At 44.2% G+C, this 14993-nt stretch overlaps 1 protein-coding gene across 1 annotated transcript in view; it reads left to right on the top strand.

Moving 5' to 3' along the window:
- LOC147659610 (glutamate receptor ionotropic, kainate 4-like) overlaps positions 1-14993 on the top strand; it is a 214047-nt gene that overhangs the window by 138269 nt on the left and 60785 nt on the right. The window contains exon 13 of the mRNA XM_086951606.1: positions 997-1125. Within this exon, the coding sequence (XP_086807732.1) occupies positions 997-1125 (129 nt within the window). The remainder of the gene's footprint in view (positions 1-996; positions 1126-14993) is intronic.

Here is a 14993-nt window from a genome sequence, read left to right as displayed (position 1 = left end):
CCAAAGTATATTATAGCCACTTTAAATATGCTTCTGAGTGTTCCAGCCTTTTAACATAAAAAGATCAAGCGAAGCTGGCATGAGTGTCCGGGGTTGGTGGTCAGAGTATTGGGTGACCAACGTAAAAAGCATTACAGTAGCCCAGAATACCAACGTTATCAATCTGCTTGGAATGTTAAGATTGACTCCAATAGAATGCTCAGATTCCAGGCACTAACTGTGGTTGGGTTTGTGCTTGCGAGTTCCAGTGGCAGGTAGGCTCATTGCCCACCGGCTGTTCGGCGTTAATAGCTGTTTATTGCCCTTCCTCTTATTAACTGTCGTCACCCTGGACCCATTGCTGCAGGATGGGCAGCTAGCAGTGAATGTCCGTCACAGGCACAGCTGATGTTACTCTTTTCAAGCACCCACAGCATGGGGCAGTAATGATTTATTAAAGACTGCCCTATGGTGCTTAAGCCGGACATTGTTTCATAGCCATCTAAATGTTGAGGGATGCTTGTTAGAACACAAAATGATTGTGGATATCTATGGAATGGGGGATAGACGTGCAGCCGATATCACTGAGTGATGTGGGTGTACTCGCTGGCACAACAGAAATTGTGAAGTGATGGTCGGGTGTGGCGGAACCCAAATGAGTGACGCAATGCAAGAATGTGTTCTTTGTGTGTTCTGAATGTTTCCTAAAAGGGTTTAAAATGTTTAAAGAGAAAATGCAGGATACTGAATCGATTTTTCCTTCGTGGAGGGAGTTGCATGAATGGCTCTGTACCAGCCTCACCAGCTTTTTAGCAAATACCTCAGTTTCAAAATAAGCTTCAGAGTCTGAAAATGAAGTGATAAGAGAACTTCGAAGGTTCTCGACATTTTGGAAGATTGGCGGTGGCGTGTCTTGGAATGTGGGATGGGGACTTTCTGTTAGTCCTTGAGGCTCCTTCTCGTGCCAGATTGTAGGTGGATGAAAATAGTTTATTAACACTTCCTCTTTCGATACAGGCTCAGCCTTCCGCGATGAGATCGACTTGGCGATTCTCCAACTGCAGGAAAACAATCGTCTGGAGATTCTAAAGCGCAAGTGGTGGGAAGGTGGAAAGTGCCCAAAGGAAGAGGATCATAGAGCGAAAGGTAAGCATAAAATGGTTGTCCTTCCTGGTTCCTGACTACACATGCAGAGGAGTCAAATTACCTGTGCTACCATTAGTAGACATAGTGAGATAATGCATCAGTGCCAACATCCCAGTGCACATGTGCATATTTGTGACATCATGAGGTGTGCATAGATATGTCAAAAGAGAGAAGGGTACGTAGTTCCTTGGTGGTATATTCACCACCCTGTATATGTACTCTAGGTAGTGAAGAGGTGGGGAATTCCTCCTATCGGAACTAGGGCCCTCACACACCCAGCAAGCTAGGTGCCATGCTTCCATCATATGAGCCTGCTCCTCGTCGGGCAGGCACTGCAATGCCCGACGGGCACCCATAAAGGGGTTCTTTATCGGAGATCTTCTGTTCCTTGCCGTATAGTTGCAGTGGGTGTGAGGGACCTAAGTGAGTGTAGATGTGAAAAGTGGGTATTAAAACAGGTGAGGGAGTCCTGTATGGTAAACTTTATTCTGGGAGGGTCCCAACCTGGTTGAAAAGGAGAAGGGGCGGGGGGCTGTTTTGTTATAATGTGACAAAAATTGCGCTTATCCCCCAGATGGTTAACATGTTTCTCGCCTCAGTGTGTCAAAAGTGATCAATGGCGATTCTTCAGGACCGAGTGAATGATAAAAACTATCACCAATGGGTGGCAAGGTGCAACGCTACCTACCACTTACTGTTCCCACGGGGCAGTTACCCGAAGGGAAGGAAGCCAACCTACTCAAGGTATCTAGTTGTGCCTCATCAGTAGCAGCGAAGTGTTAAGACACAGAATGTAGTGTCTCTGGTCCCGCTCAGAGCCTCGTGGCAGACCTACCCGCTCCGCTGCAACCAGGAAAGTCATAGATATACACGTTTGCCTTGCCCATGGTACAACATGCACATTATACCAGTGTGTATTTCGACATATGTACCTGCAGACACGTGGCACCACCAATGAACAGTCTAAAACAATTGTATTGGCTACCAATATAAAAAAAGGATTACATTTAAACACTCTGGGTCTCATTTACGGATCCCCTAGTGGCACTTTTGCACCACCAGAGCGTCACTTTTTTGATGCTTCGGTGGCGTAATGTGCCGCAGCATTTTTACAAGGCCACACAAAGCCACTTTGTGTGGCTTTTCATGGCCTTCTAAATATGTGCCCCTTTCACACAGAACACTGCATGAAAGGGACGTTCCATGGGTGGAAAACACCTCTTGTGATCAGTGGCGTAACAAAGGCCCCTGCTGCCCCAGCTGTGTGGAGGGCAGGGGGGCTAAGGTCCAGCTGGCCCCCTCAGCATAGTGTCCTGGCCCAAGAGCTCCTAAATGTGTCTAGAGGGGAGCTGCCCCTCCATGTACTTTGCAGGGGGCCCTCAAGTTTCGTAATGCCACTCCTCATGATTGCTTTTGTGCAAGAACGTATCCCTTACAGCACAAAAACAATCCCCCTGCAACTCAGACACATGTGCACTATGGCACAAGGGTGCCTGCTTTGGTGCATGGCAGCCCATTGTGCGCAGCGGAAAAGGACAGGAATGCGCCGTATCTCTACAGTGCGTTCCTGCCCTTTTGTTTTGACGCAGCGCAGCAAGATTCCTTGTGGCACTGCCCTGTGCCAAAACCTTGTAACGGAGGCCCTTTGTATCTGCCACAAGTCTTTTATTCTGAACGAATCATCTGTTCATAGAAACCTAGTCATCATTTACAATCTGCTACACAGGGACTCTTGTAGATCCACAGAATCACAAAAGTTACACGGGCAGGCCGTACCTTTTCTGTGGCAGTCTCTTTACCTCGCTCTCTGAATCCGACCTAAGATACTTTTTTCTTTATGAAAGTATTAAGCAAGTTTTTTGACAAATTAGACTGCATTTGTAATCAGTGTACAGTGATCACCAATTATCCTTTTCTTTTTTTCCAACGCCAGGATGTCCTTCGGGTAAAAGAGCGCTTTATAAAACTACAAATATAATAGAGCAGAGTACAATATAATAGGGTAACATTGGAGTGTGTAAAAGGAATGCACCATTGGAGCTCTGCTCTACCATAAGCTGATGCAAATATCTGACACACCTTTACACAAGTATTTTATTTTAACCAAGGGTAGAGATGTCACACGGTAGCTTCTTAATTCTTGACTGAGTAGGTACAGTTGTGCCATGTCATTAGCCAGGTGAGAGTATGTAGAGTTGAATTTGGCCATCCTGTGCCACCATCTCCAGACCCCAATGTTGTGAAAGGCAGTCTATGTTGGCATTTGCTTCGTATCAAACAGACTGACTTCATTACTGTGAGAGATGTTTTTTATTACATTGGATACCTTCCCTATTTCATAATGGTGGCTAGGTCCATTAATTTTGAGATCTCGCTCACCCCACACACCTACTCAACTTTGGGTTTGAAATAACACCCTAGCATGGGAAGTTTTTGTGAGCGGGGTTTGTCAGGTCCTGTACAGCATGGAGAAGTTTGGGGAATCCCATTTATATGGTTGATGGTCATGAGTCCATAAGTTTAGTGATGGTAAGGAGGTGATGTCACATTTGTGTTCACTTTGTGAAGCCACACTTTCACAGAAAGTGCTTCATGGTGACTCTTGTGTTGAGAGAATTTTGCGGAGGCATGCTCGAGGCAGGAAGTGTTTGGGAGGTGACATTTCTACCTGGGAGTTGGCTGCTTGATCATCCTCTGCCCCAGGAAGTTCTCATGAGGTGACCCGTTGGCCAAGAGGTGTTTGTGAAGTTAAACTCCTGACACATTATAGACCTTTGAATTATTGGGACGGTAACACTTCTGTACATGAAATGTTCTTGTAAATCAATAGTCCTCTGCCTTAGAGGGGGTTGTGAGGTCACACTTCCTCCAAAGAATTGTTTATAAAACAGCACTGTAATGTGGTGGGATGTTATATTGTGCTGGGAAGGGAACTCTGCCATTTTTTTGACATCATGGAACTTGATACAGGTGTAGTTTCAGCTCTCAGTTATGAGCTCCTCCTCCACTGTTGCTTCTGGACTTCAGTTACCTTGGTGTAAATAGACTTCATTTTTACTGCTCGTGTGTCCCTCCTTTCAATATTTGCAAGCGGGCTGTACTTGGAGGAGAAGGGCCAGGCCTGTGGAAAAGGACCACGTGGGAACGGTTGCTGATAATGCTTGAGGGGAACTGCTGTATCTTCAGCAGGGCCGTCTTAACAGCATTACAGGCCCCCGGGCAAAGCAGTGCACTGGGTCCTGCCTCCACAGCCACTCATAGGAATAAAAACTTTTAATGGAAAATGTGTGTTAAATTCTGGTCTGCATTTGGCCCCTGTGTTCATGGGGCCTCCAGGCAACTGCCCAGCGTGCCCATGCATTAAGACGGCATTGATCTTCAAAAGTTTCTAAGCTCTGGAACATAGGAAAATGTGTTGCCAAACTGCATGTTGAAGCTACTACGGTTATATTTTACTTTGTTGGGCCACTTATGGTGTCACTGTGACCTCTATGACTTGGGCATGAATAATGGAGCAGTGAAAGCAACTTAGACCTTAATGGCACCTTGTTGTGAGCTTGCTACATCAAGGTCAGAACTAAGAAAAAACAGTTGAGTGCACTATGGATCCGGACAGGAGCAGTTACTGACTACCAGCAACAGGAGAGGAGATGAGGACGTGCTGGCACACGAGCGATATGGTCCCCAAACACATTTAATATGTAGCCCTTAGCAGACACCTAAACAAGATTGGCTTGGGCGTGTATGAGGCCACAAAAGCCACTTTATTGAGAAAAAGACATTGGGAGCTCTTGTAGAAAGAAAAACGACAACGTTGTTCTTTCTCCTTTTAAAACAGTTAAGCAATTCTATGAGTAAAACCGTGACACAAACATGGGTGAAGGCAATTGTGTGTCACTCATTGTTTTTTAACAATTTACACTAGCCACCATAGGTTATTCGCACACCCTTTACATGTTATAAATATAAAATACAGTACAGCCGATTTGGACTCTAGCAGTGAATAGTCATACATACACGCCTACTGAACATGAATTGTGGGGCTTATTTATGAGCCTTTTGCACCGTTCGTGCGTCACGTTGCATGACACACCAGTGGCTCAACCTGCGTGGCTTTACGTGTGCTCGTAAATATATCCCCATTTCACGCAACCTGTTGTGTGTTAAGGACGTGACATGGGCGTTGCTGTCAGTGTTCCCACACAACACCCATGTCCACTGATACATTTCCAGATTTACGAGCAATCGTAAACCTGGAAATGCACCAGAATGCTGCGCACCCCAAGGGGTGGCATAGCGAGGCGCAACGAGGAGAAATGTTTTCATTAAAAATCCTTCGGCTTATTCCAAGGTATCCCTTTATTAGTGGAGTAGTCGGGATATTAAAAAGAATATAAGGAGGGTATTAGGATTTAATTGTCCTATGACCCTGTACCAACACATTTCAGCCCTACTCTATGGCACAGAAAGGCCTGGGGCTTTTATCAGGGTGACTAGAATCAACTCTCTGATGTGTGCATGCTGCGCGGTATCCAGTTCATACACAACAGATGCATGTAACTGACTGCATCTAGGGACTTACCCCCACATGCATCAAACTCCCGTTTTGCGTTTCCAAATTTGCGATTTTTACCGAATCGCAAATACGGATTCGCAAAACGGGATGCATCATAGAAAGTGCTAAATATTTCCGATTCGGTAAAAATCGCAATTTTTACCGAATCGCAAATATTATGCGAATTCAAAATTGCGAATTCGCTATTCCCATTGATTCCTATGGGCCAAAAGGCCCATAGGAATCAATGTAAATTGCGAATTCGCAATTTTGAATTCGCAAATGTTGATGCATTCCATGGGTGCAGGGGGGGTCCAAAGGACCCCCCCCTGCACCCCTGAAATGTATTTTTAAATGGATGTTTCACACACACATGTCCTAAGGACATGTGTGTCTGTAACATGACATTGTTTAAAATGTAAATTAGAACATTTTAAACATTTTTCGCAATTTACCACGAGGTTCAACCTCGTGGTAATTTGCACTTCCAAACTTTGTATTCGCAATTTGATTTCAGAATGATGCATTGCATTTAAGGAATCGCAAATTTGCGATTCCTTAAATGCAATCGCATTCTGGAAAGTCGCAAAATTAGCGATTTTCATCACAAAATAATGATGCATCTGAAAAAGCATTTTTGGAATCGCAAACGGCCGATTTTAAGGAATCGCACCGTTTGCGACTCAAAAAATGCTTGATGCATGTGGGGGAAAGTGTATACTTGCCCTTCTTGTTACTCTGTTCTTTTTTCGTTTTAGAGTCCAACCTGTAATTGAAAAGGCCATATTAATGTAGGTATTCATAGTATTTTTTCATAAGTATGAATGGCCGATGCATTATAATGAATCTTGATTTGAAATTCTATATCATAGCTTGAAGTAAGACAGAGGATTTTTTGTCTTTATACCCCCAGGTTTTTTCTTTCAAGTGCTCCCTGGAACATGGTCGCCCACCTGACCTTTAGGAGTCAAGGTGAACCAGATGATGAAGAATGACACTATTAGAGTGGGTGAGGGTTATGTAAAGAAAAGGAATCCTTTCCCCCCCCCCTCCTCTAGGCAGGCAGTGTTCCACCTGACAACAACAGCATATAGCACTGCATTGAAATATTAGGTGGGATACTTTGTGTGTGAATAATATAGTCTGGGAGGACGTATCCCTCCTGTCAATCTTCCATAAGGTGGAAGTACCTCTCTACCCTTCAGATTTGGGAGAAGGAACCCGTATCCAAAGCCTTCTACAGGTTGGTTCTGCATACTCCAACACATCAAATCCTGTGGCTACATTTTTCTCTAATGGTGATAGTTTTTTGAACCTCTTAAAACCGTCAATATCTACATTTTATGCAGCCATATAGTTTTCTCCCTCCAAAAACTACACATAGGCTACAAATCCTTCATTGAAGTCTTCAAATGACAAAGAGAACCCACCTGCTTGGTGAATAAATGATAGCTGTGAACTCTACTGTTGCCTGCCAAATCCAACAAAATAAAAGATGACCACTGTTGTCCATGCTGGCACACAACATACTAAAATAAAAAAGATTGCCACTGTTGTATGTGGGAGTAATTCAATCACTAATCAAGCTTCTCCACATGTCTATTGTATAAAAAGATAAAGTAACCTGACTAGCCTATGCTTGTCAAACTTTGCAGATATGTGCAAAGATAAAACACAATGACATGTGCGGTATTGATTCAATTTCTCCCTTCCCTTCTTGTGTATTGTTTGTGAAGATATGCCTTAAACAATTACCTGTTATATGGGCAGGGGCTCAGTCCATGCATTACTGTCCTAGCTGGAAAATGTACCTCAATGATGCCGACATTGTTGGCACGCAATGACTGTGCGATATCAATGACTAGTGTGCCATGTGCTCTTCCGCTTCGTTGAGCACGCACCTCTGGAACAAATACAAATGCTGCCTCAGCATGTGCTTCCTGCCTCACATACACTGAGCTGGAGAAGGAGTCCTTAGTGACAGGTTCCGTCAGTGAGAGTTGTGACTTCTGGAGAACAATCAACCGCATCAGTGACCAGCTTGACCTTAAATTGAGCGTATTAACGTGAGACTCATCCCATCATTTAGCAGTTACACAATGTAACTTGTATGCACAGCTGTTCTTTCTAGTCTTATGGTGCAACATCCTCGTGCCCACACAACAGATGCTGGGTCACGGTACACACCAAACAAACAAGGAAATCACACCTTCACAGTGACCAGCTTCACTTGATGCCTCATCTTCTGTGGCCATCCCATGATCAGCCCTCTCAAACTCTGGCTGTGCTCTGCAGTGAGCTTCTCTAATGATCCTGAGGCATCCTCTCACATTTCCTGGTCTCTGATCTCATTGCGGTTGTTCCCCTGTCTCATTGTGTTTCAAAAGATGGTTGTCCGATGGATATCTCCTAGGTTTGTTCTTTATTGAGACATAAGTAGACAACAAACAGAGAGAGAACATCAAGCCATGTCTGACTCCAGCAATCTACAGCTGCCATTCACAAACCAGCTCCTGCCCCAACAACTATTGGTATTCCAAGTGCACACACGCTACCCACACGCAACCTTTTACATGATGCTAGCGAGAGCCACTAGCATGATACCACAGATAGGAAGATTGTACAGTTGCCAGAGTTTGTTCTGGAAAGAACTAATGAGGAAGATGACATAGCTTTGGAATCTGTGAGTAGGACAACTATTTGTTTTATGCATAAGCGTGTGAGAAAGTGTGTGGGGAGTTTTGCAGGGTGCAACCTAGGATGGAAGATTTTGTTGACGGTCTACTCACTGTGGTGGGTATGTGTGTTTACTCATGTAATATAGTTGTGCGAGATTTTTTGGACTGTTTTATAGTTTCAATGCTTTGTTGTAAAAGGGATTTACCTTCTTGCTGTGGGAATATTTAGGGAGGGGGAGGGGTAATGTAGTGGGATGTTATATTGTGCTTGGAACGCCGCCATCTTATTTGACCTCATGGAACTCGACAGTGGAGGATTTCCAGCCATCAGTTGGAGGCTAGCTTCTTACTAGCCAAACTCTACTAGACTTGAATCTGGACTTCAGTAACCATGGTGTAAATAAACCTCATTTTTTTTCCTTGGATGTGTGCGTCTTCTCATATACCATTTCCTGAGAAGTGTTAGGTCATCCTCCAGCCTGGAAGCTGCTTGTGAGACCGCCCTCCAACTCGGGATTTGTTTGTGAAATCACACGAGGAGGTTGTTTTTGGAGACACGTCCCGTCTGTGAGGTTTTTCTGTGGTTCCACATGCGCCTTGAAGCCGCACGTGAGATTACACCCCTGTCCAAAACGTGTTTTTCAAATTACAACCCTTGCACAGAGGTCATTGTAAGGCAGCGCCCTGTACTGGCTGCATAGTGACGGTCACTCTTCGGCCTTGAAAGCGCTCACTCTTGGCTCACAGGAGTTCGTGTGGTCTCACCCTTGTCTGAAGTCTCGCGACTGGCACCTTTCTGCTGCTTTCATCCGTGGGGTCACGTATTTGAATGCTTATGTGAGGCTTCACAGCGCAGGCGGGGGCTGCGCAGTGATTCCTGTTTTCTGTGCAATGGTCTCATCTTTTATCAGTGAATATCTGTGAAGCCACACTTGTGCTTGAAAGATGTCTCTACAGCCACCTCTTCTGCGCTCGCTTCACGTGGGAGGCACTGTCTTGACTCAGAATAATGTCTCTGACATTAGACCGCAGTGACCTCTTTCATTGGTGTCATTCAGTGATTTAGAATTAGTGACGGACGCAGGAAGGCGCGGAATGCACCTCATGTGGAAGTCTGAAAAGCAGCTGCGCTGCTTACGAGGATAGATGTTGACTGTTTCTCCACATGCAGCGGTTTCTATTAATATTCTTGAAATAATGAAGCAGCCTGTATTCTTTTTTTGCTGAGAGATTAAAGATCCCTCTCTTTGTGAACAATCTGCTGACACACAGCGGAGAGGCGGGCCGCAGTTCCCTCTCTGTCAGCCCTCAGCCCTCCGCGAGGAGGGTAGGTGTCATGGCGGCGCGGATGAGGTCCCTTTGCTCTTGCCCTGAGAGAGGCTTGTGATGCTGTCAGACTCCTGACAGCTGCTGATCCCGCGACAACCAAGGGCGCGCCAGTGATGTAAGGGGCCTGGAGGGGGGAAGTTGGAGCAGCTGTCAGAGGCAGGTGTAAAGGGATCCCTGGTTAGTGCCGGTGCACGGGAAAGTTCGGGGGCTCACCCCACGATTCTTATCTCTGTCCCCTATTGGCAGTGTTTCTGCATCTTCGCATTTTTAATCGTGGGCGTCCGGGAGGGAATCCCTCAATGCCATACATCTGAGATTCCTACAGCCAAATCAATTCTGTTAGCTGCACGCTCAAACAGTTATTGCTGATTAGCCAAAACGTTTCAGGCCTTGAAATTGACCCAGAAACTCCCTAATACGGATCCCACTATACCACGTCTCACAGAAGAACGTGTGTGGATGGCCCGAAAAAATAATCAGGGTGTTAAAATGTAGGGTATCTGTGTATTTTTTTTCACCTGTCGCCTTCTTAATATCATTCTTTTGCTATATAAAAGCAAATGATTCAATGAGTATGTTTGTTGCGCAAGAGTAGTTGTAATTCGCCACAAGTTGGAATACGCCTTTGAGCCTACCAGCGGCGGTTGGTGCAGGTAAGTGCGGGGGTGGGGCGGGGGATGTCAACAGACGATGGGATATGATTTATTTATTTAATTTCCCCTATTCCATCGTCTGTCGACTTCACCCCCCTCCCGCCCACTGCGCTTACCTGCACCGAATGCCGCTGGAGCCTACTGAGACTGATGAAATGAGTACTGTAGATTAGGATAAAAGTAAAACCTGACATTTATATCATTAAAAAAGGTATGACACTATGGTTAGGCGTTATATTATATGCAATAGTTTAAGTTGTGGGCGGAGGTCTCTGCCTTCTTATTAGATGTCGTAAGTGGAAATTATGCCACTTACGACATCTAATAAGAAGGTCCACAACTTAAACTATTGTATTCTTTAATGGCTCTTGGGTGCAGCCATTTGTAAGGTGCATCCACCACCACCATTGGGCCCTGACCACTGTAGCGTAAAGCCCATACTCATCCACCCATCTCAGCAACCATTATATTATATAAAAAGGCAGCAGGTGTTGGAAGGAGACAGTGCTTCTAGTATCTGCATTGAGGTGGTCATTTTCATGTGTTTGCTGCCTCTGTTTTCAGGATGAAAACTCTTGATGAAACAAGGAATGAAGACCATCTATAATAATTCACAATCTTCAGTTTACTTATGGTAATCCCAATTCTGCGATGTATCCCTTCCTCGTCCAGGTCTTTCATTTTCAGAGGCTCTGCCTCCCTGCAGGTGTAGAAGTCTACACCTTTAAGCGGAACCAATAGGAAACCAGACCTAACTCCTACCATACTACTCTGCATAATGGTGTACAGACCATAACACTTCCTGGTACAAGCCTAAGGACAAAGTTGTGTACAACAATGAAGGTGGGAGGGAGCAAAGCATGGAACGAAGAAGACAAAATCTTATTAATAGTTATGAGATTAACATAACTAATCTGGAGGCTACCTCGTAATTTTACTTCCTCATGCCCATCCTTTCAATAGAGACAATAACCATGCTGCAGCTCAGCTTTGGCCAAAAAGGTAAAAGCAATGCATCACCAATGGGTCATTTTAATGAAATCAATCAATAAATTCAACTACATACAACTCAAAGAACCCCAGTATTAAAAAAAGAAGGGTTCCGAGAATGAACATACAGTCACTAATGGAACACAAATATAGAGGGAGCTGCCCAAGTCTCTCCAGAGTAGATGCACAGATGAGAGACTCCTTGCACCTAAACCCAGGAAGCCATGCCCCTGGTAGAATGTCCTTGAATATGTCCGGGTTACCCCTTACCTGAAAGATCTTAAACCTTATAAGTGGTTGATTTTACCTAACGTCTCAGGCTGGACAAAGAAAAAGCTACTCCTTGTAAGCTTTACAAAAGTTAACAAACAGATTATCACACTGATGGAAATCTTATCCAAACAAATGGACATAGCCCTGAAAAAGCCCACAGTGTGCAGAGATACAACTTCTAGAGAGACCAGGTTAGAAAAGAACCCTAAACGAATAAGCTCCTTGTGAAATTTGGACAAAATCTTGGGGACAAACCTGAAACACTCGGTAAGACCATTCTGTCAGGAAAGACACAAAGGTAGGACGTTTAAAACAGTAAAGATGTCAGAGCATCTAATCTCTTGGTCAAGGTGATAGTGATCAGAAAAAAAGTCTTCAATGTTTGAAATTTAAGGGAAACTTTGTACAAGGATTCAAAGGGATTCCACGAAGAATGAAGAACCGGGGTTTAACCCAGCGGCGTCAGGGGCACGCCTAAGATCTTCGAGTTCACCTGTCTTGGTATACAGAGACACGGAATACTTCTGGATGGCATCAGAGACCAAGTTTATTAGCTGCAGCTAGTAACAGTGATCCTAGAAATACATCACAGTGTAAATTCTCAGGAGACTGCTCATTTTACTAAGGCGAGACGTCTCCTTTTATACCCAATATTCACATTATAAATGTACACCCACTGCACAAAATTCTAGCCAATAAGGTACATATTCAAACAAAGTATCACATAAAAAAAACTAAATTTACAGTATCCCAACCCAAAAGTTAATAATTAGGAATGTCCCAAATTCAATCTCCACAAGTTGGACAAACCTATAATTGAAAGCATAACCCATGTAACGAAAGAAACATAAAAAAGAAACAGTAACAGATGCTGAACAAGATAATGCATGTGCAAGGAAACTAAAAGTTAACGATGTCCTGAACATTGATTGGCAATCTCAGACAAAGATCGATCAGGGAAATTGGCTTTGCAAGGTCAGTTTCAGGTGAAGAGGTCAGTTTCTTACAGTTCATTTCAAAAAGTCAAAAAGAAACCTAGTTAATGTATACATGAACTAAGAAGGCCAGGCCACTTTGTTCGCCAGGCTACCTTCACAGGCCTTAGTGAGGGCAACACAAAATGGTGGCACAGAACAAAATGGAGTCAGACTCGAGAATTACAAAACCTCAAGACCAGATAGAACCAAAGTCAAGATCTAAGAAAGAGAATCTTCTTTATCTGAAAGTCGGGCCAAAGAAAACTTTTCAAGAAGACTGAAAGCAAAGGTCTGACCAGAGTGAATACCACCCCTAGGTTCACAGGTTCGAAGGTCACGTTCCCAAGGGACTAAATCCTTCCCTGTAACCCATGGTTGGAAGGAGGGCCAATAGCAATTACAAGCCTCACATGTTGAAATCCTCCTAGATCCCTGAAATGCAGAAGCTACGACCTCAGGCAAACCTAGCAGAGGCAAGCATACTCTTAGGAGGCGCACTGAAAGTGGGTCACAAAACGTCAATACTTTAGCAGCTTGCACTCTATCTGTGAGCCTCTAGGGGCGGGAATGAGGTCCAGGCTCAACCTCAGTTAATGCTAAACAAATTTCATGACCACCAGCTAGATTGTCTATTGCCTGTCTGGCTTGGGGATATAGTTCAGTTTTTTGTAGGACTGGCATGTGAATAAAATGTTCCCAAAACAATAGGGGGTGGGGAAAAGCACTGAAACAGTAAATATGTTGGGAAAAAATATTGGGATGAAATCGGAAAGGAAAGAAATAGGGTATAATAAGGATGACAGGAAGTGTTAAGTAAAATAAAAGGTTGAAAAACATAGTAAGTTTATTTTTTTTTAAAAAGGGAGTTACCAACACTCCACGGTAAAGCACAAAAACCCCGAAATAAACATCAGATTAAAACAATGTTAATGCAAGATAAGTAAAATACAGGGACTCACGATTAATTACTTCAAGACAAACCTTCTGACACTAATCCCGAAGTAATTAATGGTCTTGAAAATATCACATGGAATCCCAGGAGGGAGTGTTCCTATACCCAATGGACAAGCAGCACAGCTGGTACATTTGCCATGCTCAGCAAAGAGTCCAAATAGTGGTAAGAATATAAACAAAAACAGCGCTCTAAAAATAGGTGTGAGGGGTTGCATTTTTTTCATAAACTTTATGACGATCTGTGGAAAAGTTTGTAACTTCACATAGTTTGTGAGTTTGAACATCTGTGCGAAAATTGAGACCGTTGAAAGAATTTCTGTTGCATTTATCCCCGTTTGATGTTAAATATTTCGGTAGAAATATACTTTGTAGGGAACACTGTTCTTTGCCTCTACAAAGTTATTTTTCCCAGCAAAGCTTGAATTAAGTCACAAACATGGAAGTAGATTGCAGTGGTGTAGCAAGTGGGCCGGGGAGTGGGGTCCGCCCCGGGCGCCACATGTTGTGGGGGCGGCGGCCTTCCCACCCTGCTCTGCTCTTACCTGCGACCGTCACGGGGTGGCAAGGACGTCACGGGGTGGCAAGGACAGGAATCACCAGCACCCCCCCCTCCGCTCTTACATGCAGTTGCCGCAGGTGGCAAAATCAGGGGCTGTCATGGGTGGCAAAAGGTCTAGCTACTCTACTGGTAGATTAAACCGCTTTTCACGCATCATACTTGCCTTTGCTGGGTCCTGCTAGCATGAAAATGATCTCTCCTTGTAGAGCAAAATCAGTGCATAGGAAAAAGTGAAGGCCCTTCAGACTAATTAAAGACTGGAATAATCATATATTTTACTAAACACCGAGGGCCTTATTTTCGAGTTTGGTTGCGCGGGGCAGCGCAGCAAGTCATTTGCTGCGGTTCCCTCCATCACAGGGAAAGAGCAGGAATGTGCATTATATATCCAAGACTGCACATTCCTGCCCTTTTCCATTGCAATGGTGCAGAATGGGCTGACTAGCGTTAATGCAGACACCCTTGCACCATGGTGCAAGGGTGCCTGTGTTGTAGGCAGGCATGTTTTTGTGTAGGACGGGGCATCTTCCTTGTCAAAAACAATGCTGAGAGACTTTTTCCTCTTTCTATTTGTGCTGCAGAATGCAACACACATAGAAATATTGAAAAACAAGGAGAAATAAAGATATTTCTCCTCATTACGTCTCCCCTTGTCCAACACCCAGCTGGGAAGGCATTAAGAACCATGGGAGTTGCATGGGAACACCCACATAATGGCCATGGAATGCCTACCCATGGCAGAACAACCCATGAAGATATTTGTGCTGCGTTACACCATCTATTTGGAGGCACTCATAGCCATGCAAAGTGGCTTTGCTTGGCTTAAAATATATGACTTAAGGTTTGTGTCGTGACGTAAACCGGGAAATGAATATGGCCCTAAGTCTTGAGCTCACCGAC

This window comes from Lissotriton vulgaris, unplaced genomic scaffold (genome assembly GCF_964263255.1).
Source record: "Lissotriton vulgaris unplaced genomic scaffold, aLisVul1.2 SCAFFOLD_401, whole genome shotgun sequence".
NCBI lineage: Eukaryota > Metazoa > Chordata > Amphibia > Caudata > Salamandridae > Lissotriton > Lissotriton vulgaris.
Note: the sequence above shows the minus strand (reverse complement) of the source record. Positions and strands in the feature narration are given on the sequence as shown.